Source organism: Atractosteus spatula, chromosome 14, assembly GCF_055471065.1.
Source record: "Atractosteus spatula isolate fAtrSpa1 chromosome 14, fAtrSpa1.hap1, whole genome shotgun sequence".
Taxonomy (NCBI): Eukaryota; Metazoa; Chordata; class Actinopteri; order Semionotiformes; family Lepisosteidae; genus Atractosteus; species Atractosteus spatula.
In genome coordinates, this window is record NC_142719.1 from 38,459,047 (window position 1) to 38,486,828 (window position 27,782).

General features: G+C 37.6%; 1 protein-coding gene across 2 annotated transcripts; it reads left to right on the forward strand.

Moving 5' to 3' along the window:
- tnip1 (TNFAIP3 interacting protein 1) lies at positions 1-27,727 on the forward strand. Of its 2 annotated transcripts, XM_088931986.1 has the most exons (18): positions 1-114; positions 6,492-6,672; positions 7,153-7,299; positions 8,165-8,250; positions 8,370-8,438; positions 11,567-11,761; positions 12,246-12,340; positions 13,411-13,546; positions 15,458-15,550; positions 16,258-16,323; positions 17,817-17,948; positions 19,033-19,161; positions 20,079-20,210; positions 20,572-20,697; positions 21,902-21,982; positions 23,986-24,162; positions 25,461-25,545; positions 26,600-27,727. In XM_088931986.1, the coding sequence occupies exons 2-18, from the start codon at positions 6,534-6,536 to the stop codon at positions 26,659-26,661; spliced, it is 1,950 nt and encodes a 649-aa protein (XP_088788112.1). In that variant the 5' UTR covers positions 1-114; positions 6,492-6,533; the 3' UTR covers positions 26,662-27,727. The 2 variants fall into 2 exon arrangements, with proteins under 2 accessions (XP_088788112.1, XP_088788113.1); XM_088931987.1 differs by lacking the exon at positions 21,902-21,982.
- The last annotated feature ends 55 nt before the right edge of the window (positions 27,728-27,782 follow it).

The window sequence follows — 27,782 nt, forward strand, 5'->3', positions numbered from 1 at the left end:
ACATCCTAGGGTGGAAATTCCCAGGTTACAACACGGAACACTAGTACTTCCGTAATCAGTTTGAGAAGTGTATCTCGGAGAGCAGCTTGGAGATCTTAGCACTAGTCGAGACAGGTATGGACTTATTGTGCTCTTTTTAACATTTTCTCTGGATCGAAACAAGCTTTACGATGTGCTCAGTCTTTGCTTTTCGCTTTTCAAGGAACACCGTTACTAAAAACCGCTTGTATCTATCAGCAAATACATTCGTCAGTGGAAATAGATTATGCAATGTGATGGGGTCACCCACCAGTATTAACACTTTTTTTCTTCCCATGTCGCGATAAGATTTACCGTAAAGAATGTAGAAACGAAAATATCAAACTTCTGGCAACCTACAGGCAAGGGTAAATGTGAAGTTCAACGTGAAAGTCAGCTTGAAAGCCTCAATCAGTTTGCGGCATCTTCGAACTACTGTTGACTACTGTCGGTCGACTGTATTCATCTGAAAAAATCTCTTTCCAATAATTTGGAAAAAAAATCTCCACCATTATTTAGATCATCTAAAAGCTCTTCATGTTTGTTAAATTATCCTGCGGTTTTAAGGGGCGCTTCCGGAGGTCGTTGCAGTGTTGAACAGAAGGCGATGAATTCAGTGCAGTGACAGTGCAGTCACTCGCATGTGTTGTGTGCCCTCTCTGCTGTGTGTATCGCAGTAAGGAGTGTGTAGGCTGCAGCAGAAGAAAACTATACATTTTAAACTTCCCCGTGGACTAAAAACTATATGTCGGAGATATAAAAATATGCGGAAAGGGGTTTTCAAGTGAAGTCTCTGTATGGAATGTGCATGGCATGTACTCGGTATTAAAGTACAGAGAAGGAAAACCTGTTCTGCGGCGATTTCATTTTGCTTGCTGTACTAAATATGCAGTGTTGAGCTGTGAGGTTTAACATTCCCAGACACGCTATTGCTACCAAAATGTATCTGAGAAACGGATACCTCTATGTAATGACTGTAGGTGTGTGTTGTTACGTATGTCGATCTTTCGCCTGGCTGTGAAAAACAATAGTGAAAATGTTACGTGACATATATGTTCTGCGAGGGACGGAATAGGTCATTTTATTGTAAAGTGACTTGACACCAGAGCTGGAAAACTGCGTGACATGGTGAGAGCTTCACTTAGTGACCTTTTACAATGATGGACTTGAGGAAGGCCCCCACCCGTTACTTGACTCGTGCTCCTGAAAGGCCCCCAGACTACAGTCGCAATGAAAACTATATTTAGGCTCATTCACATAAAGCTCCCACTGAAAAATCACTAATGGGTGAATCACAGTGTACAGTAGCAGTCAGTGACAGTCAGAGGTCCTTGTAAAGGCATGAATTGTATGTATAGAGACACAATACTGTTTTGATGTCAATGTCCCACATATTGATGTAATGTGTTTATATGTCTGTATGAGAAACAGTAAACAGAAGAACTATAAATGGTGAAAACGAAGTTGAAGTATACCCCAGATATTTCATTTGTGTGAACCTTTTCTGTTGTCTAGCTTACTGTGTGACATTGCTCTTAGTGCTGTTGGAAATATAAATTTACTAATTACATATAACTCATTCAGTCATAGTACATTCTATGTTCTGTATAAATTCTATATTTGGGTTTCTAGACCCATAAAATTATGTGGTCCTTGTCCCTTTCTTTTGTTCAACCCATTAGAGTTTTGAAGATGTGGGTTTTGTAAATGCACTCTTTAGTTTTTAGCATGGGTAAGACAATTGTGCTCGACAGTTTCACCTTGCCTAGAGGTCCTAGGCAAGATAATGGCCGTGGGCATGTGTATGTTTGTATATGATAATGTTTCCTTCAGCTGTCATGGGATCTGTCTGGGATCAAGGCTTTTTCTATTACCAGCTGGTTTATGTAAAAAAAGATAGGTGATTGATCCTTTCTTTGTTTTTAGCTATGTTATTATATGCTTTATGTTAGTGAGCGGAACTGGATTCAATATAGGCATATGGTTTTAGAAAAAAAATTAAGAACGAACTTATATTCAGCTATCAGAACAAGCTACGTGACATTCTTGAGTTTTTCAGTGGATTGATATCTCAGTGATAAAATTCTAAATGAATATTTCAGCTTTTCTTTGCTCTGGGGTCTTGAAATGCCCTCAGGATGTCAGATGATAATGCTTTGTATGTCATTGATCTTATCTTGAGGTTTTTCTTCACATGTCATGACCTCGCACCATCTAAAAAGATGCAGAAGTTTCCATACTAGACTTCAGAATGCCGTGCTGTCCAAAATAGCAGTCAGTGTAAATCATCTGTAACACTTTCATGCTGAACACATGCAATTTACAGTATTGCAGACCTAATTCTGAATGAAAAACTTGGCATATGATTCACCTGGTGCTAGATTATGTGCTGAGTTCACATTTTCTGCAAAGTTCAAGTGGTCTGCTGACTGATTTAAATCTCAAACACACTACAGGGAACGGACTTTGGAGGTAAAAGAAAATGTATGTGATAAAATAATATGACAGTTTTTGTTTAGTAGGATAAAAGAACACAGTTTGGAATGCCATTTCAGTGAACCAGCAAGCCTTCTCAAAATACACAACGTGAGAGCTGTGCTGCAAAATGTATTCAAATCATTGACTGTAAATGACCTCACTAAAACCTGTGAACACAGATTCAAATTAGATATTCTCTGTATCATCTGTAATGTAAATTGCTGTTAGGTTGAATGGAAATTCACAACAAAAGGATATTATGATATACTGTAAAGACAACAGGTATCTGCCACTTAGTTTTTAGCCCTCATTTCTTGACCGAAAAAGTACTAGACAGATCTTGTTATAGTTCTTTGGGTGTGTTTGTAGGTTAGATTGTGTGTATGCCTTCAAAGTTCTTGAGACCATTTCTCTACCACTTAGTCTGGATGTGCCAGGCATTTTCAGTTGTCTGCATTGCCTTATGCTTGTGTTGGCATAATTTGACGTTCATCCTCAAATCCACCGAAGTCTGGTTTGCAGGGAGGATGACTGTTTTGTGAGAAATGTTTTTGGCGATGGAATGCCAGACGACAGAGACCCACTGATTATGTGGCATTTTGTTAATGGTATCCTGGAATCGCAGGGAACGTGTCGGGGTGGCAGCCATGTTTGAGCTTAGGTTTCCGCCAGATCTAGTCTAATCCCCAAATAATTTCAGAGGATGGCATTTCCATTATAGTCATTATCATGAATCTAAAATCAGAGATTGCTGGTTCCCTGCAGAGGTGTAGTATGTATGTGGTTGAATGTCTTCTGCTCCACTTCTTCTCTCATTGAGATCTTAATACTGGTGTCACATGGGTTTTGAATACTGCCTCCACTTGTTAATTGTTTCCCTTCGGTATTGAGTGGAGCTAGTGATATTAGAGTACCTTTTGGTCTCTGGAACCTGCTTGTGTCACAGCACAGTGCTTTCAGTTTATGCACTGTATACACAAATGGTAAACAGCCTTACTTCTCGTCTTCACGTTACCTACAGTATTTTCTTCACTGGTGACGTGTGTTGTTTTCTTCAGGTCTGTTTTAGAAATGACGAACCTTGCTGTTGTCATTAATTTTCCATACTGTTTTTCCTTCAGCGGCATTTTTTTAAAAAAAAAAAGTCTGCTTTTCAGTTGTGTGCCCTGGGTTTTACTTTAACATTTTCTCTTCAAGACCGCTACATCAGCTATCACGCTATAATATTTTCAAAATGACAGTTTTTTTTTTGCACATACAGTACCTGTATTAATCATACAGTGCTGCAATTCCTGTAATTACCCTCATGAAGAAAAAGAGGAGAAAAAAAGAACAGTCTCATTTCAATCAGAGAAATGTAAATGACTTTCGGGTGTAACCTTTTCTGCTTTGGTTTTCAGAAATTTGATTGAGTTTTGTTCTTGGTAATTCTGTTAATATAAAGATGAGTTTTTTATATTGTGTAAAGGGCATACTGTATGTTTACTTCAACTACGTTTCTTTATTAATTTCCAACATCTAGTCTGATACTGAATCAACAAAACCTATTTGGTTACTCTTGAGAAGCTGTGGTAGACAGGTCAGTGTACATCAGTGTACTTTAATTCAAGTAGGTTTCATGATTATTATTATGTATTGATTTTCGTTACTCTGGGAAACGTTCCTGTAATCTTCATCCCATGCCTGTCTATAAAAAAGATTTTCAAAAACTCTAAACTTTCCCAATAGACATCCCAAAAATGAAACCCAGTGCAGCAGCAGTTTGGTCATGCCTGCAGACAAAAGTCATATTGGATACTTAGATGACTAAAATGGAAACTGAGGGTACAAATAATAAATTATTATTAGTTTTCTTATTGTTTCCCATCCATGCATTAAGATTCCCATTCATGCATTTTTATATTTTAATTGTCCAGGAGGGAAGAATTTGCCTTTGGTGGATTTGCTTTAGTATTTTTTTGGTTTCATTTGATTTTAATGATAAACTTATATATACTCTCCTAGATAACAAGCACAAATGCATTTGAATTTCTGATGATAAGCACACATCCTTCCCAAAATGTGCTGCCTCTTTAGGCAGATGGAACAGTAACTATTGTCTACATTTGGAAATATAACCTTATGTGGGGAAAAAAGACCAGTGATGTCAGATATTGTGGGAAAACAAGAAATCATGAGATAAGATTATATGTGAAAAGGGATTTTTTTTCTATTTTCCCCATCCCCAAACAAACTGTGTTTGAATCCTCAGTTCACAGTACAAAGTTTGAAAAGAGAGCATGGAGGATTTTACATTTGAATCCTCAGATGTGTCACAGTTCCCCAAAGAATAGCAGACAGCGTAATATACTGATTTCCTCCAGTTTATCCGTCTTGTACAAATAGTAAGATTTGGGTCTTCCAGGATTACCTAGTGATGTAGAATCTTGATGTAATCAGTAACCTATTGCTTAGAAAGGGCATGTTTAGTTTTGGTTTCATTTGCTAATAAAATGAAGGAGGAGAGTCCCATCTGTTTGCTCCTTGACGGTTTTCTGACCCTTTCAATACTTTACAATTGCACACTTGGCAAAGATAAGTACTCGATTGAGTAACTGGAATGCTCACAAGGAAATGAGAAATTTGGCAGCGAGTTCTTAAAAATAACTCTGGAAGACTTTCTTGCAAGCCATGATTTTCAATTAAGGTTATTTAAAGATGTGTATATATATATAGTGTAGCTGATGTTATTTATGATAATTATTGACTAAGCAGCTGATTCTATCAGGCAACGTCTATACTGACATTTTATTTGCTGAAATGAAATACCAATATTGGTATATGGTGTTAATATATATTATATTGGTCTGTATGTATATATACTTTAGCTAATGAAACATAGTCACTTAAATTACCTTATTTGGTTAACATAATCCATGGAAAACATAATCACTTGCAGTATGGGATATACATTTCTCTGCTACATACAATTATTTCAACCATCTGCACTTCTAACATATTATAATATGTTATATGTAATATAAAGTGTGCCCACAGTATGACATAAAGGATTTAAACTTAACAATAAGATTCCAAATTTTTATGTAGTGTATAATTTTCCTATGAAGGTAATATGAATTGCACTTTAGGCTATGATGTATTCAAGTGCTATTCATATAACTTCTCCTGTTCCCCATAAATTAAACACCCACTTATTGTAAAGGCTTACTCGATTTCATTTCCAAAATGATGAAATCGTGGTGGCCAGTCAGACTGATCCTTTCTTGGGGGAAGGCTGAGCAGGCAATGGGGGTGGAGACATATCATGATGTTTCAGAACAGAACAGTTTGCCTTTACTGCCTACATCATACCTGCATACTCACCCACAGAGAATATTTTTGTAATGTGATTGTTTGCATTTTTTGCAGGCTTGCATAAACCATTTTAATTGCTTGCAAATCACAAGATATCAGATTTTCCATTGTAGTGGAAACTTTTTTTTTCTTTTTAAGGTTGCCTGCAGGTAGCTAAGGCCCCCCACTCATTTTATTTTTTACATACATGCTCCCACCCCAGGGTCTGTGGCTCGTCACGGGGGAAATGCGGAAGAGGATTATTCTGAAATTTGCTTTATCCTCACGGGCACATAGTTAGCAGTGTGTTCGTAAGGGGGATGGATGAGTTACCAGCCATTAGCTTTGCACGTTCAGTTCTTGGTGGTGTTGTCATGGATTATACAGCCTTTTGTTTTGGAACGGCATCAGTAAAAATTTGTAGAAGCTAAAATGTATCTCCAGAGATGTAAACATTTTTTGCAACATATTACGCGTGAACAACAAGCAGGGATGGTAGAGGAACGTAAAAGATCTCAGTTAAAGCTGTACTGGGCCCTGCTCCTCCCCACTGGATATTCGTTCTCGGCAAGTAAGTTCACGGTGGAATGGCCTGTTCAAGTCACTGTGTGTAAAATGTGCTGATTGAACTGTTTTCTCTTTTTTTTGTGTGGCTTTTTCAGTGCGTTCCCCTACAGAATGCTTTGTAAGTAAACAAGCAGTCAATGGAAGGGAAAGGGCCCTATCGCATTTACGATCCCGGTGGGAGCGAGCCGAAGGATGAGGCGAGCAGCGTGACTTACCGTCGGCTGCTGGAGGAGAACTGCGTGCTGAGAGAGAGGATGAAGGGGCTCAAGAGTCTGGGTACTGCAAGACTGCCGCTCGTCTCCGGCCACCTGTCACGCGAACTTAACCCAGCGATGGAGCGATTTTAGGGGAACGAAATAACAAGATCTTCTTCTGCTCCAGTAATGGAAAAGAAAAAAAAATCCACTATCTAGTGAAGATAGTCAGAGATTTATTTGTTGTATTCCATCCTTATTTCAGAAATGATCTTTATATTCCTTAAATTGTTACTGAATTTCAACAAAAAACTAAGTCCTTATATATGTGGAAATTTGTTTGTGATTGGTATCTTATGTGTCAAAGATTTTTTAGGCCTGTGTTTATGCAAAAAACTCAATTTATCCTAATTACATATAAATGCATACAGTTAAGTTGTTGTATTATGTAGCATAGACATTCTATTATTCCAGCATACTATTCTATATTCTTCTATATATTCTATACATTCTATGTATTATAACATTTTATCTTATGCATCTATTATTATTTTTATTATAGGAGACCTGCTTGAAGAATCGCAGACTGAGGCATCTAAACTCCGTCAAAGAGTGGAAGAGCTTGTGAGAGACAATGAGATCTTGAGGTCCTCATCCAGTTTCAATTCAGCTGTTGGAATTGCCCTTCCAACACATACTGAGACACAGGGTAGGCCAACGAACATAACAAACACACCGGGACATGCTGTGTTTCAATCGTTCACATGAAAGGGCTCTAGGCTCCTCAGTGGGTTAGAATACATGCATCGCTGCTGCAAAGCTCACACTCAAATTATCAGGTACAGGTGCAGTTCATAGCAAAGCCAGACAGTTCTCGGGTGCCGTAGCAGATGCATTTCTGAAAAAACAGCCATTTATTGTTTTCCTGTAAGATAGTGGGGTTCCCTAATTTAAAATGTTTACATGGTTGTCCCAGAGTTAATTTTTAAACTAATAATTTGTTAGCCTAAAGGGAAGACTTGTTAGAGGTTGTGGTGAACGGTGTGGAAAGTGTGTGAGTAATGTGTCAAGATGTATTTGAACAATGTAAGGAAAGTAGTGGCAGGAAGAACACTGAGATGAAGATTTGCCCAACTGCCTGTGTACCAGTCAAGCGACACTATTAATCCTGGCAGGAACCTGGGCACACACAGTATATATAGCTTTTAACATAATGCCAAATTTCCTGTTTGCTGTGCTCAGTTGTGTTACAGTGCAAACTACTGGAGTCCTGAAGAAAGAAGTGATATATGTTCATAAGGCATGTTAAGCCAAATTGTGATGTAAGATCCTGTACAAGGAGATATGCTAATCTTGTCAGTCCATTGTGTAAACATATTAATGTCTTGAGTGATGAAAGTGTATAGTAGCACATACTTATACTTACTCACAGGTACCATATTAATGTATCTATTAGTGTAAAATAAGTTTCATGTTCTTAAAATATGTAAAACTTATATCCTTAGAGCTGTTTTTTACACTACTTGTTTTTTTTCCCATGTGGTATGTATTTATGTGTCTTTCCTTGTTTCCAGTCCAAGATGAAAGTTATGGAGAGAATGCAGGATTGAAGGAAACCCAGGAGTGTCAACCAAGAACCAGACAGAGACCTGCATCCAGTGTAGGTTATTCTCTTATTCTGTTTTTTTTGTATTGTGAGGTCCTCCTATTCATTTTAGTCAAATAAGAGCCATTTACATTTTTGTTTTAAGTAATTGCAGTTTTTTCTAATTATTTTAGGAGGGGTCTTCAGAGTTTGAAGTTGTGAATCTTGAAGAAAGACGTGGTTCTGATGAAGAAAACAAGTCAGTAAGTACTAAAATACCTGCTGTTTTGAAGAATTTGGATTTTCCCTGTTGTGTGAAACGTACACTATTGCAACACCACTGACTTTCACAACTTCACTTTCTTTTAGATTGCAAAATTGATCTGATGTTATGATCTCTTATCAATACTTTATGGCCTAATTGTGACAATACCTGGGGAAAAAAATGTGTCACAGGAAACCAGTTACTATGCCAGCTTTGTTTTGATGATGTTGCAAACGTTGTGCAACCAGCTTTTTCAAAGTATTAATGAGTGCTGCTGGCTTGTGTTTGCTGGTCACATAGGACATTGTTATTTTAGGAAATGTAGCCAAGTAAGCAGTTCAGTTCGGTTTAAACATAATTACATAATTGTTCTTTTTCCATCAGTTTTGATGTAATCAGAAAATCAGCTTCTCTTTTTTTAAACAGTATTAAAAGGTTTTAAATCTGAATTAAATGCACAATAATGCCCTAAGACTAAATTACTCATGTTTTTTTGTATATGTATTTCAATATAGTGCCAGTTTTCCCTTTATATGTGTATGGAGTAGCAATTACACCATGTTTAGACTTACCATGTTGCTTAGCTCCTAAAACTTGCTAGCTAAATATGGATTTAGGTTTGGTCACTTCTATTTGAAGGTATGTAAATGATAAAGTAATTACAGCAGCAGTGGTTCAAACCTTAACTGTACAACAAAACAGTTTTATGTTTCTGTACATTTAACCAATACATTATACACCTCACCGAATGCGAAAGTGAAAAAACTGCAGAGAAAGGTAAAGATATTTAATATTAATTTAAATTAATTATACATTTAATTTATGTCCGGAGTTCCAGGGATCGCATTTCCTTATTTTAAACTATAGATTCAGATGGCCATTTCTTTGTAAAAGCCTGTGAATCACACAAGTTTCAAAATAGAATCACTGTTTAGAGTGAGATTCCGATATTAAGTAATACTTAAGCTACTTGTTTAATATGTTGATCCCTCTTGTTGACTCACATAAGTTATTTTTTACACTGAAACTGCAATTAGGCTGATAAATGATGTGTGCAGGGTGATGATCATGTCATGAGGTATGCCGTTTCAGATTTCTGGGTTCACTTACAGCTCGTAGAAGAGCAGCACTGTAATGAAAGGAAACGATTGGTCCAAATCTGTCTTTACTTTTATTAATGAAGTTTCAATTTCAGATTGTTTCCATAGTTCTTAGTTGTACGGATTATAGAGATGATCTTGCATGTAAAATACTTTTTTGGAGATGAAAAATATAATGATTTTGTTTTTACTAAACTAACATTTTTTCAGTTCCTTGAACAGTGCACTGTGCTTTTTCTAGTCTTCAGTTTAGTTAATGAATTTCCGAAAGTTGAAAGATACATTTTGTTCTAGAAAACAGCATCTTTTTTAAACCACATAAGGTTCAGCACAGAGTGATATTAATGATATTGTTTCTTGTTCAGTTCTGCGCTTTGTGGGTTTGGTTTAAATCCTTTTATCTGTCTCATGGAATGTCACAAAATAACTTCAGACTCCAGTACCTCAAATTAAACGAACTCGAACTGTTTGAAAATAAACATCACATAATTTCCCATAAATAATAACAAACTGCGGTCAGATAGTCTAGCACCCAAAGGAGAACAGAGCGTTAATTTGATTACAGATTACTGAGGGCCTTTCAGACACTATGGTAGACCTGTGTTTCAGTTTACAATAAATATGCAGCGCGTTATGAAAGTTGTTGAATGCTCATATTTTAAAGGTACCACGTCATTTCATAGGTTTCTTCTGAAGGAGATAGTGAAGTGTCCGAGGAAGCACTTTTTATCCGAGCGCTTCAGAAGACTGTGTGAACTAATAAAGATGGTGTTTCAATCTCTGTCATGATCCTGAGTCCTTGACAGCTGTTTCTCTCATTTCTTTTCTTATTTTAAAGTCTCTTTTTCAATGACTCAGCAGTGTTATATGACAGCATTAGCATGACTCAGGGAAATTCCCCAAATTAAGCCATTAAACAACCAAGCAACGTTTTGTGATTCATGAAACCTGTTCTTCACTGGGAATGTCTGTTTGGGAAGACTAGTATCACAAAAATTTTAGGAATGTTCTTTTGAAATTAATATATTTTACGTGGCTCTTCTAAATAGATTGGTGTATTTGAGCATATAAAATACTTGGTCAAATGCTGGTGAATACGGATCTCAGAGACAAGATATTTTTGTGCCAGTTATCTTGCATAGCTGTCACTGTATAAATGACCATTTTTCTGAGTTATGTGAAAGTCAGAACTTTAGAATTTGTTCCACTTTTTCATATATTTTAACTGTTTTGTTAATGTACACTGCTGTGCAGAAGTCTTCAATATCCTGAAAACAGACAGGTGTTACATTATATGTGTGTTTTACGCATTGATAATTTATTCACAGCTCCCACTAGTGTCGTCTTCCATCATAACAGCTTTGATTATAATTAAGCACAGTTTAGATTAGGTGAGAAGAAGCCAAGTTTATTTAGCTATCCTTTATTCACATTAATCATCATCAAGGCGCATTATACATCACTGCCAGTATGAAGTGCTATAGTAATATCATCACATTTACCAGTCAGATCTGTTTGACTCATTGTCATGTGTTCCTTGTTATTAACATCATTTGTTCCTCTCTTTACATACATAAAGCTACAAGGCTGCTTTTTATCTGTTATTGTAAAATAAAATGTCTCTACGTCCAATTGTTTCTGCATAAGGAAAATTGAGTTTACAGAGCAGAACAATACAAACATGTCGAATCATAATTCAGAATTTCATAGTTTCTGATATTGCTCTTCTGCTGCAAAAGTTTGTCTAGTTAGAAATGTCTTAATGTTTTGTGTTACATTACTGAAGATATGATATAGAAATTTGCTTGTATTTTAAAAGGCTGCGAGAACACGTTCTCTTGAAACTTAAAACATGAAAACTAACTAATGTAAACGTAGAGTTAAAAAATTAATACCTCAGCTAGCTGTCTGAGTCTTCCTTTTTTAAAGTGTGTACAAATTGTGTTCTTCTAGTATTGATTCTAAGCAGAATTTAAAGATTTTAGATTTTGCATTTTTGAATGGCTTTATGGCTTTATCTTCCCAGGGTGCAATGCTTCAGCTGCCACAGGAGAATGCGGAGCTGGTCAGCCAGCTGCAGAAGCTGGAGAGTTCACTGAGTGTCTTTGCAGAAGAGTCCAATAAGAACCAGCTGCTGACACATCTGGGGCGGATGGCACTGGAGTTTAACCGGCTGTCCTCTAAAGTACAAAAGAATGAGCAAAAAACATCGCTTCTTCAGGTAAAAGAGCAATGTCGGGAATAGCCTTTTCAGATCTTTAGATTTCAGATCTTTACATTTTTATATGCAATTTTTATTATAATTACTACTAAAAGATGAATAATAGCGAATGTAGCATATGTACCTCTTGTTTTAAGTTCCTACTTATGTAAGTATACTTAGTAGTACTTCATAGTATGTATCAATATTTGATCTGTCCCTAACTAGATCAAAACTAAACAGATGAAAAATAAAAGGATTTATAAGATTGGATCTCATTAATGGACAAGATTCAAAATATTTTAGAACATTAGAATGGTTTTAAATGGCAGAAGGACATGTGGTCCAACTACCCCTTTATGGTAGTTGGTAATTTATTGGTTCAAGCTGTACCCAAGAATTTCTTAAGTTGTATTATGTTTTTATTAAAAACCAAAGACATTAAAAATGTGGAAACATCCAAACTTCAGTTTTAACTAAGAGTTTAATTTGATTTGCCATGCAGACACTATGTGAACAGCTCAGACAAGAGAATACTGATTTGCGGAGGAAAATGGAAGAAGATCTTCAGTACAGAAACCAAGACTTGGAGGAGCTTAGGTTGGTTTTTCTATTTAAATGTACTAATGTAAAGGAAACTATACTAGAAATGAGTCCATTACAATGATCAGCATCACAGGTGGTTATTTAATTTTAAGGAATTAGTGTTGTCATTAGAGCTTCAATTGAGAAATCGTATGAGATCAGCTACTGTAGAGAATCTCAGAAATACATACATCCCTTTTATTCTCTTGGCAATAAAAACATTTTTTACAGAGCATCTTAAAAATTGGAACAGAATTTATGGAACAGGTTTTTGTTTTAATTCTTCCATCAATCGATTATTAGAAAACTGCTTCTTCTTGTTAATGATCCCAGCAGTTTGTTCTGTATCCCAGAAGCTTGGGGCACATGGTGGGGATCCAGGCAGCCTGGATGAGACGACAGTCCATCACGGGGTGCACACACAAACTGGATACACATTAAAACACCAAGTAACCTAGCCAGCATGTCTTTGGGAGGTACAAGTACCACCTGAATAATAACCCATGTGGTTGTAGAGACGGGGACATTCAGGCAGCAGAGCCCCCTCACATGAGTGCAGATATTCTTTCAATACATTGTGCATAAAGCAAGATTAAGTCCTTAGAACTACTTCCCTCTTTGTGTGGCATTTGAAGAATCACACAAATGTATTCAACACTGAGGTTTGATGAGTATCAAAAAGTTAATTTTATCTTTGTATTGTGACATACTGACCACTGAACTAAACCCACGCTGCTTTCTTAAAGATGTGTTTTTTTCTGATAAGCCAGGAAAAATGACGTTTGTAGCTATTCTCAATTGCAATTATGTAGTAGGTTTCTAATGCTAATAAGACAAGTTATGTAAGTGATAATCATAGTGCAGAGCACTGAAAGTCATGGTCACATGAAAGACTGAAATAGTGTTGAGTTCACAGTAAAATTACTGGTCTGAAGCATGCTTTTGCAGGGTCTTTCCAGACAGATACCCCTGCTGATTTGAAGAGCGAAACAAAGAGTTCAACAAAAAATGGAATCCTTGGTATTTTCTTCTCTACCTTACCCAGTTGATTTTTTTTCTTTTGGTTTTGCTCATTTGCATTCTAGGCAGGAAAACCTAAAACTGAAGAAGCTTGTGACTGGCTCAGATGAGCAGAAGGTAGGGTTGCAGTTTGGATCCAAGCAAGATGTACTGAAACAGGAACCTGTAGGTGTTAAGATGGAAGTGGCTCTAGTGCAACAGGTAAACTCAGCTTTCATTTACATTTACACAAGCGCAGTGGCATTTGTCTGTTATTTGAAGTGTTAGGACGGACCTTGTTTTAATCAGTATTGACTATTTTACTTTTGTTTCAAAAGTGTATGAATTTATTAAGGTGGTTCCATGTTGACTAAGATCATATTAAGACATTTACTCTAAATAATATACTGTATGCTCCCTTAACCACTCTGTAATAGGTTTGGAGGTTTCCTTGGTTCATTAGTCTGTCGGCAAACCTGAGCTTTTTGATAGCGGTAATCAGGTTTTTGCCAAAATACCTGATATAGTTTGGAGTCCACCTATTCCAAGTTTCAAATGAAGGAAAAAAATCTAATTCTGGGTTTCACAGAAGGGAAGATATTTTTCTAAATGAGCTTCACCTTAGTGAGCTAATAATTACCCCCTAATGAGACTAGAAAAACCTATTCTTACAAAAAATGATTTTAGCCAGTTATCTCACATGATTCCATTCGACTTGGGAATCAGTAAGGGAATCAGGTATTTTCTTTTTATGCTGTCATGAAACTCTGCCACAGACCAGGAATTAATTAAGCCAACTCCAGTAGTCTTAGAGACACTGTATCCTGATGATATCAAGAGTTTTATGAACATGAGTTATTAATGCACCGCACTTTTGTGACCGCACATTTTGGTAGAACTTCCTTCCACTGTGTTTCTGGTGGAATATCAACCATCCCATTAGCCTGGGCATCTTGACCACACACACTACAGCTGATACTTGGATGTTGGGTGAATTTATATAGCTCGTTCTTATAGATTATTGACTTCAACAGCTCAAAAAAATTGATAAAAGATAATCCTTTTCTTTGCATCTTTTAACAATTCTCAGCTTTCCCTCCCTTTGAGGCATGTGAAGTAAAAAAAAATCCAGCACAATTTTCAGCCTGTGGGGTTAAGACTTTCTTTAAAATGTTATTGGAATAGAGGTAACCTACTCTGTCCTATAAAGAACTAAGATTAAAACATTTTTGAGAGGTACACTGTATGCAGAGATTGGTATTAATAACTGATATCAGTTGGTTAACATCCATATTCAACATCCATGCAAAATGCCTCATACATATAGATAAGTAGTTAAAAAGTACCCTCTGGTATGCAAAGATTAGTTTACAAAGTCCTAAGTCTGATGCAGAGACTACCTTTACATGGAAAACAATTGTACTATGAATCACCATGTTAACATGTGCATCTGCTTAGTATACCCTGAATTTGGAATATAGAATAAATTCACTTCCTTATATTGTTAACACCACAAAGGTTTTTTCCACCACATTCCTTATCTTAAGATTCCTGTAAAGCTATGCATGAATTGTCCTTCCTTTTTGTTTTCCTGTTTTACAAAGTGATATTAAGATTAACTGTAATATTCCCCTGTTATGATAAAAAGGTTTTACATATAATTTTTTGTGAATCTGTCACTTTTCTTTGTAATTTAGATTTAATACATCATACATCTTTAGCTTCTTATATTTACTGTAAGGAAACAAGTCCTTTTTTTATTTTATACATCATATTGTTACTGTGTATCACACTGTTGCTAGCCGTTTTATGTCACCTTTAGTGGAATTTGCAGGTATTTTCATACTAACGTGAATTCTGTACCTTTGATAAGTTAGAAATTTCAACAGTAAAATAGGATAAAGAGATGGAGACTGCAGCTCTTCTTCTAGATGGTCAAAGCACCATCTTCAGCGAGTTCTGAATGCTCCAGAAAGGAACTTTCCAAGCCTTCAGGACTATGGTTATCCAAGACACGGGTTTGAAAACCTGTAAATAAATCATATTTAGCTCTGGTTAAAAATATAGAGAAAACAAATATTGGAGGTCAGAATGTGCGTTGTATTTAATTGTGTTGTTTGGTATATGCTTTAGGGTGGCAAAGCAGTGGAGAAGTCAGAACCCAAGAACTGTGATCCAGAAGTGTATGAGAAGAAGATAAAACTCCTGGAAAAGCAGAGAAAAGATGTAAGAGAACTGTATATGTTCACAAGAGATACCCATTTTTCTCACATTACTTAGCTCTTAGTGAGGTTCACTGAACCCCTGCTTTGTAAGAGAAACTTTTCTCAAGATTCATAGTATCTTCTATCAGAGCTGGTTTGTCACAGAGCTGAAATATAGTCTTCCCTTATTCTTACAAAACAGTTTCTGACACCATGGAGTTTGATTCATATTCAACTGCATGATGTCTTCAGACCCCAATTTAAGTTTAAATTGCTTTGATTCTTTCAAATCATTCAATCATTTCAAATATTTCAGTCTCCAAATATTGGTAAATTTGTAAGACAATGTTTTGCAACATTATTTTGACTATCAAGAAAATAATATTAAGTATTTTAAAGACATACCAAATTACGTTTCAGTGTCTAATTCACATAACAATGGTTACAGACGAAAGGAGGCCATTCAGCCCATGTGGCTCACTACTTCTAACCTCTTTCTTTACAGATGTCTCTTGTTAATATTTTAAAACCTGTTCACTTTTGTTGTTATGCTTTCACTGACGATCAGGTAAATATAGGTAATAACAGGAGCGACTGTATTGTTTACTGTAATGAATATATCCTTAATTGGATATGCTTCCATCTTCAGACTGAGCACTCAGAACTTGTTTTTGCTGTTCCAAGAAGTCTGTTCTCTTCTCACGTCATATTTCGTTGTGTTTGCTGCAGGTACTGGAGATAAATAAGCAGTGGGATATACAGTGGAATTCCATGAGACAACAGTTTGAACAGAAGGTTAAAACAGTTTTATGCCCATTTCCTGTTTTTGTGTTCTATGTAATGTTTTGAGATATTAATTTGCTATAATTGCCTCTTGGTTAGGCATATCGCAGTGATGAATTCATTGAAAAAGGAAATCTGGTATTTGTTAAGTCTGTGTAAATTTATCTAAAATGCTGGCAACTGAATGGTGAGCTGCTCATGCATGTAAATGTAATCTTTTCATATATATTTCTGACCCTTTTCCCTCAATTAATTTCTGATAAAAACAATCCAATCCTATTAATGCTTATTGTTTAGTACAGCTTCTTTATTTTAAGAAGTCAATACTTGTTTTTAATGGTGAAAAGCTGGTTTTCTTTCCCACTTGAAGATTTAGCTGCTTAAAGTTGAGTTGCATCATTATTAAACTTGCAAAGAAGCAAGCAAAGGTTAATTCCATACTAAAAGAAAATTACTTGAAAGTATGTGCTCTTTTGCTGCCAGAATGCGCTGATGCAGCTCTCTACTCACCTCAGCATTTGCGAAGGGTCAGTGAGATGCTGGTGAACCTTTGAAAGTTCTCTGAAAGAGTTGCTCTACTGATCTGCTGTACACAATTACATAACATCCAGGTTTAACCCTTGCCACTGAAAAACTGTTGCGGCAAATAAAAGGTCCAGTGCATTTGCTCTGTGTGCCGTCTTCCCTTTCATCCTGCTGACAGATGACGCTGATCATCCAGATGTTAAGCTACAGAGTTTATTTTAAAAGCCTGAGAAACATAATGACTGGTTTTTATCATCTGCAAAAATAGACAAACTGCAACACTCTCAAGTACATTTTGTTCAGATTTTGGTCTTTATATACCTAATCCTACTAGGAGTGGAAATTGATGATCTGTTAGATACAAAGCATCAGAATTTGGCAACCACAGTGCCAGCCACAGGCCTATGCAACACCTTGAGCAGAATTTCCCTACCCTCTTGTGTACCCTCTTGTCTTCCTGTTGTGGTGAAACCTGGGGCTGGCCAGGGTTTCACAGTGCTCCGAAGGAACAGCCTTTCATCTCTAAAATTAATGTATGAAAAACTTCGACTTCGGCTTGCAACCGGAAACCTGTTAGCTTTTTATATGTTCTCTCACGTCATTACTTCTGTTGTACACACGGTATCAAAGTGTAGAAAAATGACACATCTCTCGGGTACCATAAAAAAGCATCTTCATTTCATTTCCTTAACCAAGCCAGTATGACATGTTTTCTTCCATGATAGACAGCCTTGGTGATTTGACATCAGCTCCTTTTTTTAAGGCATTTCTGAAAAAATACTGCCACATGGTGGGCTGAGAAATTTTGATTTCAACTATGGCTGCAGAAGAAGATTATTCCTTAGAAGAAGAACTTGATATGTAAAAGAACACTTACATATGCGTGTGTTGCTGTTTTAGTAAATTACATAGATCAGACTGGAAATGTTTTTGATGGTTGAAGGGTTTTTTTTTAAAGCAGTACATATTTCCTTCTCTAGATCACTGACCTGAGGCAGAGACTAGCAGATTCCCAGAAAGCAGTGTCTGAGCTGGAGGCTGAACGGGAGCAGAAGCTAAGGGACTATGACAGGAAGCTCTTACTGGCCAAGTCTAAGATCGAGAATCTGCAGGTGAGAACTCACGATCGTGACAGAGGTTGTAGTTATTACTTCCTGCAGAACTTTTTTCCACCACTGGTGGGTATTGGTTGCTTTTGGTTTTGGGCAGTCCTGCAATCTGAACTCTTTCAATCCCACAGAGAAAAATGGCTAAGATCAGTATAAGCTAGAATATGTAAGTTTATGCAAATACTTTTGAGCAACAATAAGCATAGTGTCTGTGATGGGGCAGAAGTTGAGATTGTGATAACAGTGAAAAATTGTCTTTGTGGTCAGTGTCGATCCTTGAATTCAAAACCTTGATCTTACAATTGGCTTTTAATCATAAACATACAGCGTGGTTATTTTAACAACAAGTTTTTAAATGTTAGTTGATCAACAGAACCATCCTCTTTTGTTTGCATGATTTCCCTTCCCTACTTTTCCCTTACTTTCCTTAATCGCCTTGTAGTAATACAAGGTGTGACAATCTAGATAATGCTTTGCCTCCCGCTTAATGATCTCATTCTTTTCAACATAGAACATGGTGTGGTTGCCCGATTTGATTCTGTTCTCTGACCTAAAGTTTATGACCTGGAACCCCCTGTACTTTCCCCAAGCTGGACTTCATATCCCATTGTCAGAGTTTAGGATTGTTACCACAGGAATTACCCTTGAGGAAATATCCGTTATCAGTGGATAACGCCACAATATCAGTTGCATGGCCTCTTTCCAGAATTCCAATTATTTTTCTACCGAAGCAGAAAAGCCTTTATTTGTTTAACAGTGTCTGAAGAACTGCACTGTTGCTGTTTTGAGGTTCAAGAAAATGTATGTCCTTTATAATGTGGACCTTGTATGAACCCTGGTCTTCCGCGGTACATTTCACATGCATCTCATGGAACATATAATTTCACATTGCCTTATGAAATGTGTAAATGTACAATAAATACAAAAATAGTACTTTATTGTCATGTGATACTGTACTTTGCATGATAATTTTCTGTCACTTTGATAATCATAGAGAACACAATTTGAAAAAAAAATGTATCGGAAGAAAGGACGTCTCTGTGCTTTTTGCTTGTTGTAGCTCAAGCTTGTCTTTTGATCATCTCAGGCAGAGAAAGAGCGGCTAACTGCAGAGGTCACTGATCTCAAACATAAGATGAAGTACGTCCAGGACCAGCTGACACCCCTGACCAAGCAAAGGGAATATCAAGAAAAGGAAATCCAGCGCTTAAACCGGGTAAAACAACTGCACCACTGCAGCACCTGTGCACACACATGCAATAAACAGAGATAATAGTCGCTGCATTCTTTAACCACCCTGCACCTGTGGATGGAGGTCACAGCAGAATAGAAATGCCACAGCTTTGTCTGAAAAAGGAGTGATACAGAGGAGGGATCAGTAAAATGTAGGACAGTGATGAGTAAGAAACAGGGCTGTTTGAGACATAACAAGTCTGAATTTAATATTAGTCATCCCCGATGAAGGCCTTGGTTGTCTCAGAATCCCCTGCTGTGGGAGTTTTGTTGCCTTCTTCTAGAGTAAATTCTTTCATTGCAAGGAACCTGTGTCCTGCGAAACTTACAGTCCAGGCTGATGGTCTTTGCCTGCTAGACTTCTCTATCCCTGCAAACATAACCAAGCACTGTGCAAAAAAAACAATTCTATAAATGGGAAAACTACTAAACATTCTGCTTTTTTTTACTTTTACACGTGAGCTATCTGTACTCTACTTAGTCACTTCTATGGAAGCCCGTTTCCGCCAGGGAGTAAAAAAAAATGCTCTATGGTATCTCAGAATTCCGACTTCATATCTCGCAGTTGCGACTTAAAAGCTCAGAATTACGACTTAAAATCAGCTCAGCTTAGCTGGCAAGACCTGGGTTCGAGCCAATGGTGTGAGGCACGAACTAGGGTGGGAGCGGCGAGGGCCCAAGCCCTAGAACCTGAATCGGTTACAATAACAAAAGGACAGACAATAAAATGTGGGCTATTTCGAAGTCGCAAATGTGAGATACAAAGTCGCAATTGCGAGATACCATAGCGCGTTTTTTTTTACTCCCTGGCGGAAACGGGCTTCCATACACTTCACTGTTAAGCTGTGGTTTTTTTTTTAATAACTAGTCATCGACCCATTTTTGCTGTTTTGTCTTCAGGCCCTAGAAGAAGCGCTGAACCTGCAACCCGCCTCTGCTACCCAGGCTCCTGTGTTCAGTAACCATGGCGATGGAGCGATGAACTTCAGGCGGCAGGAGCTCCTCACCCAAATAACAGTACTAAAGGAGCAGGTAGAGCCTTTTGCGAAGAATGAAGTGTAAATGAAGGCTTAGGCAAACAGTAGGGGTGGGCGCCTGGTTTGACTGAAGCAACAGTTCTTCTGTAAATGTTTCCCTCAGTGTTTTCATTTTGCAGTTTTCATCTCCTCCTCTTATGCTGACAGGGTTGTAAAGTTCAGAAACATTTGTTTTCACCTCTTATCAAAACACAGTGATTGGGAAATCTCGGGTACACCCCAAACAACATTTCATTTTTTTTACTTTAGGTATCATGCCCTCTTTGCTCATTTCAGAACAGAATTTCTAGAATTGCTAGACTAAACAGTGTAAAGCACGAATAGTTGGTCTGTAAATGCCCTTGCGTCCCCGCCAGGTGAAGATCTTTGAAGAGGACTTTCAGAAAGAACGAAGCGACCGAGAGCGCATGAATGAGGAAAAGGAGGAACTGAAGCAACAGGTGGAAAGACTGCAGGACCAAATGACAAAGCTGACAAATCAGGTACGAGGCGGTTCTCTTCTCAGCAGAGAAGTTGTAGGAGTATGGAACCAAATAGACAGCCATGATGATGTGGCCGTTATCCTGGCTTCTTTCAAGAAACAGCTGCACGAAATCCTTGAGCTGCTAACTACTATATGAGCAAGATGGTCTCCTCTCCTTTGTTACTTTTGTTCTTACTGTTATACACTGCAGTTATAACTCGAGCTAACTCTTGCACATGATAGTGCTGTTGAATAAAAGCTCTTTAGTACGATGCTGTCAGATTTGCTAGTTGGACTTGTCACGTGTTCAGTTGTGTCCGTCAAATAGAAAAGCCACAAGAAAATGTTGCTGCTGAGCTACTTAATAATCATTAGTATTTTTTAACGTGAGTTTTTAATTTGAGTTTCACTTTTGAGCTTAACAATTCATCCGGTTTGTTTTGTCAGATGTCCTTATTACATCACTACTTTACCTACATAGAAAATGAGTCAAAGTAATTTTAATTTGCCAGCCACAAGAAACAGATTAAAGTTTTGGTTCTGATGTTCTAAAGTTTGGGTATGTTTGTTTGTGTGGTAAAGATTCTTCACTTCATGTCTGTCCACAGTAAAGCTTACTGGTAGAATGAGGCATATGACATCATGGGAGTGTTAATAGAAGTCAGATGACTTAGCCCCTGAAGACACAGCTTTCAAGCACGACTCACACTTTCAGTTCTTTCCAGCAATTGCTTGAATATTTTAACATTTTACCTTTGTTGTTTGTCATTAAGGACTACTCTTGCTTTTGCTTTCTGCATTTGCCTGTTAACTATTGCGTATTTTTTCCTATTTTTTGCTTTTTCAGTACAGTACTTCCACCACTTAGGAACATTTTAATACTTTTCACAATAACATAAACAAATCAGAACTTTTATTTGATTGAGTCATTACAATCTTGGCATATGAAATCCTTTACTGTAATAATGCAGCTGGTGTTTCTTAGGTTTACTTTTTTTCATATTGCGTTCTCACGCTAACAACTTGTGATCACCAATCATTTTGCCATCTCATTTTAACGCCAGTTTGTAGTCTTTTGCTAACCTGTTTATTCTTGTCTTTTAAATTTGGGCCTTTTGCTGTGTGTTTTTTTGTATTCGTCTGTATTAAGGCTTTTTTTTATAAGTAGGCCTGCATTCTAAACTCTGCTGCTTTTCCCCTCTTTCCATGCATGAATGTCTCAGTTGCGCCAGGCGCAGAGCGACTGTCAGAGAGAGCGAGTGGAGAGGTACAAACTGGAGAAACTTCAGAGGCATCTTAAGCAGGTACTCGATGTCCAAGCCACACAAATGCAGTCGTTGAACAGAATGCACAGATTTCACTGCCTTTTTTGCTAGTTTGTTCATGTCATAGTGTATACACTTTCACAATTGTGAATTCAGCTCCCCTGTAAAGAATTTTCTTTTTTGCTGAACAGATCCTTGCATCTGCTGAAAACCTTTGTTTTACAGCTCACCTCACCCAATTCATTGACCAGTAAGACAGCTGACAGCTTAGAGCAGGAACACAAAACCCCTTCTTCAGATGCAGAGTGTGATGTGTAAAGTTGTGATGGTAGGGACATGATGCGTGGGCATGGAAATGACATACCTTGATACGGTTCATCCATATTCCAGCCTGGCTAGAAACAATAGTGTTAGAAATAAAAAATCATCTGAAATAAAGAATGGATTTAGTTGGATTTGAAACTCAAAATAACAGATTCAATTATCGGCCAAATACATTCTTAACCAGCTTCATAGCTGTTACGTTATGATAATGAAATGAGATCCGATTGTTGACTATTCTTCTCATCACTATTATGCTGTCAGTATTTATTTGGCATATGCGTTGTTCTCCATGGGTAAAATTTCCTTCAGTTAGCTATTAAGAAAGAGTTGCAAAGAAATTTGGATTTGTTTTTGAAAAACAGAGCAATTCCATATCAAAATAGAAAAAACAAACCTTATGATTAAGGTGTTATGAGCAATCTTGAATAGACCGAGTTATCACTGTAGCACCAGAGTAATGTCAAATGCCAGGAATGTCCTTGGCAGAGTTCTGTCTGGCTATTTAACTTTTTGGAATATCTGCAGACAGCCAGAGCACAGGTCTAGAAGTTCAGTTATGAACCTTTTGTAGTGTTGTAATTGGTTTGTAGCCAGTATAGCCAGTACTGAATGTGTGATTAACAGGCTGAAAATCCACTGTTGGTAAGAGTAGGAGGCCTGAATCTAGCTGTCCTGTATAAGTTCCACATTTGGCCTCTAAGTGCCCCCTTAATTTAATTGGCGAAACACTTTCTAATTTCACCATCTGATCTGTTATGTAATGGGTACAGGATGGGTGTTGTTTGTAAAACAGTTTTGAGATCATTCAAGATGAAAAAGTGCTGTAAAATACACGTAATTGTCATCTGTGATGATCTACAGGACTTTCAGTTGAAGTGAATTTCTATGTAAGAAAGTAGCGTCTGGAATTTCAGTGGTGTTCGACAAGATTTCAGTTTTTATAACCATGAGGTAATTTCTGGTGTTCAGCTCCCCCTTCTGGTTGTTTCTGGAAACGTTTCAGACCTGTTTGTAATTTTTCTGGCATGCTCTGGTTAATGAGCATAACCCATGTTTGTCTGTTAAAAGCAATAAACTCGTATTTTGATTTAAAATTTGACTGTTGCTTAAAAAGGAAGAAGGAAGCACCATATCTCCAGTAGTTTCACCTGCTGGGACTTCTTTGGTGTCAATCTTCTCATGAAATATTGTTTGCAGTAAATTTCAATATAGTAATGCAGTATATTTGGTAAAACTTTGCTTCATCATAGGATAAATGCTGTTTTGAATTTTAAAATACATCTGTGATCAGAGCTGCTACAAAAGAAAATTTAGAAATAATGTTTTTATGTCTTGATATTGGGATATTATGACTCAACATTAATTGCAGTCTTCAGTTATATTAAGCGTATAACTAAGTAATACTAAGTATTAAGCGTACAAAATCTGAATGTCAAAGAATTATTGCAAAGTGTTGGCAATAAATCTGGACACCATCGTAACAGTCTTGGCTAGTCATCACTTTGGCAAACCAAAACACAGAAGAATAAACTTACTTAAAGATTACTTAAATGAAGAATAAACTCAAATTACTTAAATTAACAGCTTAGTGTAAATCTTTAAGTTAACCTCATATTCGTCTTGATTGCTTTATTTTAATACTAATCCTAGTTTCCGGGTGTGTAAGGTAGCATACCATTCCAGCACTGACCTGTGCACTGTGTATTGTCTTTCTGTAGGGACACGAAAGACGCACCTCAGACCCAACCACTGGATCAGTAAACCCTCCTGTGAGTCCCCCATACTGTGGCCCCTTTGTGCAGCCTGGGCACCAGGCCTTCGAAGGCTGGGGCATTCACTTCCCACCACGGGCAGTGCCTGTAGAGCATGGCAGAGACTTCCAGCCATTCCAGGCAGTAAGTATTTCCTTCGAACAAAGAGTTATGAATCTGGGTGTTGCGGTGAGTGCTATACACGCCTGGGTTTGATTCCAGCCTCAGGTGTTGGGAGTGTCTCCTCACATAGGTTTCCTCCAGACACATGCTGACTGAGTTTGATTGACTGTTCTATTTTGCCAATTCCCTCCACTAACATCATCTTATCCGGGGAGAGGAGTCGTGCTGCAGTAGCTCAGTCCTGCTTTGTGTACTAAGTGGGCTGTGGAATCGGTACCTGCTCACAGCAGTCCTCACACTGGCACTTCTAGCCACTGAGCTGGGACTGAAATAGTGGGAAAGCATTAACCCAGGTTATAAGTGGGCAGGCGCAGGTCCTCAGCGATTTCTGGAGGTGGATTGCTCTGAGTGAAATAAAGCAAAATGCTGCTCTTGCCAACATTTGAGCAGATAATTCCATTCTAACACGTTTAGATGGACGTCATATGTAAGGAATGGGACAATAAAGGAGAAACTCACTTTACCTAAGATGTTACAGTCTGGTTTGCATTAAATGTATTAATGCAATGCAACAGGTACTTGCTACATGTAATTCTTTAAAATGGACTCCTTGGCCCAACACATAAAAATAGTTTGAAGTAAATACTCTTTAATTTTGTCTCCTGATGCATATTTTTATTTTATGATGATTTACATGACATTTCAGATCACAAATGAACAGAACAGGATATGCGCACAGTTTTAACAGTCAAAAATGTCAACAGACCATCTTCTTTAAGAACTGAGAAAGCAGAATTTCGCATGCCGTATTTTTGTTTTCTGATCCTAAACAACATAGTGGTTTCAAAATTGTGGGTGTGCAGTTCCTGGTACCATGAAAAACATTGCTGGCAAAAAAGAAAAAGTTGGAAACGAGTTGTACTTTTGCCTTTGCGTTCCATTCCCTCCTCCTGGGGCTCAGGTCAGCCCCGCTTGTTTAAACTGTAGTGTGAATGCTTGATGTTAAGGCCCTGCCTGTCTTAAGTGTGCTGGTGTGGAACGTCAAGCCAAATCATGATAGGACTGGTGCCCCCTCAGCATTTGTTTTCCTGCCTTCTATATGTAGTTTACGTGACTTCCCCAGTTTCCTTTGACCTTCCAGTGCTAGACTGCTGGCTAGGCCCCCTTGAGATAAGCCCTGGGAGATCATGACCTTTGCCAATAATGGACGGATGACTGTCTTTGAGTCATCTCGACAAAGGGAAGGCAGTTCTCACAGACATCAGCAGATTCATATTCTACTAGTGGTAACCGGTCGTCTCGGTGTTCCTCTGTTTCAGGGGGGCTTTGTCTGGCCTCCTTTCCATCCTCCTCGCAGTCCGAGAGGCCCCGGCGAGTCAACCCGACCTCCCCCAGAGAACACAGGCAAGTCTTTATGTCTCGATTCTGCTGCTAAATTTCTGCTGCTTCCATCCTTGTGCACTGTGGTGGCTGAAGTGTTAAAATAAACGAGATTGCAAAATGTCTTTAAGAAACTCTCATTCCCTGTACTGCTTAGGAAGCCTACAGAAAGCTGACAGGAGAGTTATGCACACAACCCAGGGTGAAACAACTCTTGAAGTGAATACTAACTTACCATTTGACAGATTTATCATAGTACAGTAGCAAGAGCTTTTCTGTATTTCATTCACAACCTGGTTTTGAGTAAAAAAAATAGCTGAGAAAATAATTTTACCACTGTGTTTTTGAGTGACCAGAAGCCTACCCTTGAGCAACAGCGCAACTGTGACTCTGAGCTGTCTGTGTTGATTTGCAGCCTTGAGACCTGTCGGAGAGAGAGAGAAAGTGCAGGCTTTCGGACAAGATCTAATCAAATAGATATGAAGTAAGACTAATTTAGGAGATTTAGTTAAAGCAGGCAAAGTTTAGGATTTGCTTTAGGGTTGCAGGGAGAAGTGTTTTTCCCATAAGTGAAAAGGGAAAAGGAGATGAGCTTTGTCTTATGGTTAAGCTTAAAAGGGAGGAATGCAGTGCAGCTCTCCAGTCATTTAGAATTAGGTTTACTGGGTGAATATGGCAAAGCAAAAACAGGTTACAGATCATGTCAGGGTGGGGAGGATTTTACACCAGACTCGATCCAGCCTTAACCCCAGTTTCACAATTCCTTGCTGTTTCTAATGACTGCTTTATTCGGGTTACAGTAAAGGGGGGTGCAGGTCCTCTGTAACAAGGGCTTTGTGGTCATAGGTCCTCCACTCCAGGCTACCAGCCCTTTCATGGTCAGTGTGGCCACCTATCCCCTATTTCAGCCTGCCTCTGCGGTCAACATGATGGGGTGCTCGGTCTTTAATGTGCTCCAGGATCCGGACTGTGGTGAAAGCTGCTCAACAGAAGGAAGCTGGTGGTGTTGGGACTGTGCTCAGTTCTCCACTGAAGCGGTTTATGCTTAACGAAATGTTCCGTATTTTTGTCATTCCAGAACCAATGTCACCCGGTCTTGGGAAAAGTGAGCGACAGAATATTGACCCTGGAAAGCACTAGCGTTCTCTCTGCACATATAGATATGCGGTGCTATAGGCTGCAGTGGTTTTAAATGTAAGAAAATATAGTTTAATTATATCTGTTTTACTGTATTTAGGTAATCATTGTGCTTATATTTTGTCAGCTGCTTTAAGTAAGTTGTACTCATTGGAAAATACAATTGTATAGATTTTTTTTCTGCTACTTTATCATTAAAAATTTGCATGGAGGTATGTAATGTCACAAAAATGCTATTTTAAATTTGAAATAACATTTTTTTCCTTCTTAGAAATTCTGCCTGGTGTTTTGTTTCTGATCTCTCTGATGTGTGACATTGATGACATTACAAACATAACCAAGAGAATGATTTATTAACATATTTTGCAAACTATTGGATGATAAAATATCCTAATTCCTGTAGCATATTTAATGGGGTACACCTGCAAGATTGCTACCATCACATTACTCTGTGTTCGCATAACTTTCAAAGATTCAATTTCTTTTTTTTTTTGTGGTGTTTTCTTATTTGGAAGGTTGACAGAATTATTTTAAATGATTTTTTGAAGGGCAGGTTAGATGGAAGATTTTGAAGAAATTGAAAACATAATTTTGTTCATAGTTTGCAAAAGGTGTTTTCTAATTACCCGTCTTTGAATAACTGTATTGGTCAAGTTCTGTTGTTGTTCTTAGTGTTCTGTGTTCTATTTGTGTTGTTGTCATTGTCACCTTAAGTTTTATATTTGAAGAAAACAACCAAAAAATGTCACTTTATAAATAAACAAGTCTCCAGATCATTTTAGAAATCTTATTGAAGATGAACGGAAACTGTTGAACTGAAACTGGGATGAAGCAACTTAATTATACAGGACAGCTGGATTCTCTCTTCTTCAGTTTTTAGCTTGGAAGAGGTATTACCTAGATAAATCAACACTTCATTCCTTGGAGTGTGATTGTAATCTTTATTTATTGTGACATACATTTTTTTCTTAAAATGTACTTTCCTGTAATTTTAGTTTTGTTAAGCCAAAAGTTATTCTTTCTCAGGCATTTATGTATTTTACATAATAAATAGTTTATTCAGCTGTTACTTTGAGTTTTGTATGCATTTTTGTAGACATTGTTTGATATATATAAAAGATTCC

Bases quoted from the DNA above. Each gene is read 5' to 3' on its own strand.
- tnip1 (XM_088931986.1), top strand. From the start codon at position 6,534: ATGGAAGGGAAAGGGCCCTATCGCATTTACGATCCCGGTGGGAGCGAG. The intron at 8,439-11,566 runs GTAAGTACTAAA...TTATCTTCCCAG, and splicing joins CTGATGAAGAAAACAAGTCA to GGTGCAATGCTTCAGCTGCC. The intron at 21,983-23,985 runs GTACTCGATGTC...GTCTTTCTGTAG, and splicing joins TTCAGAGGCATCTTAAGCAG to GGACACGAAAGACGCACCTC.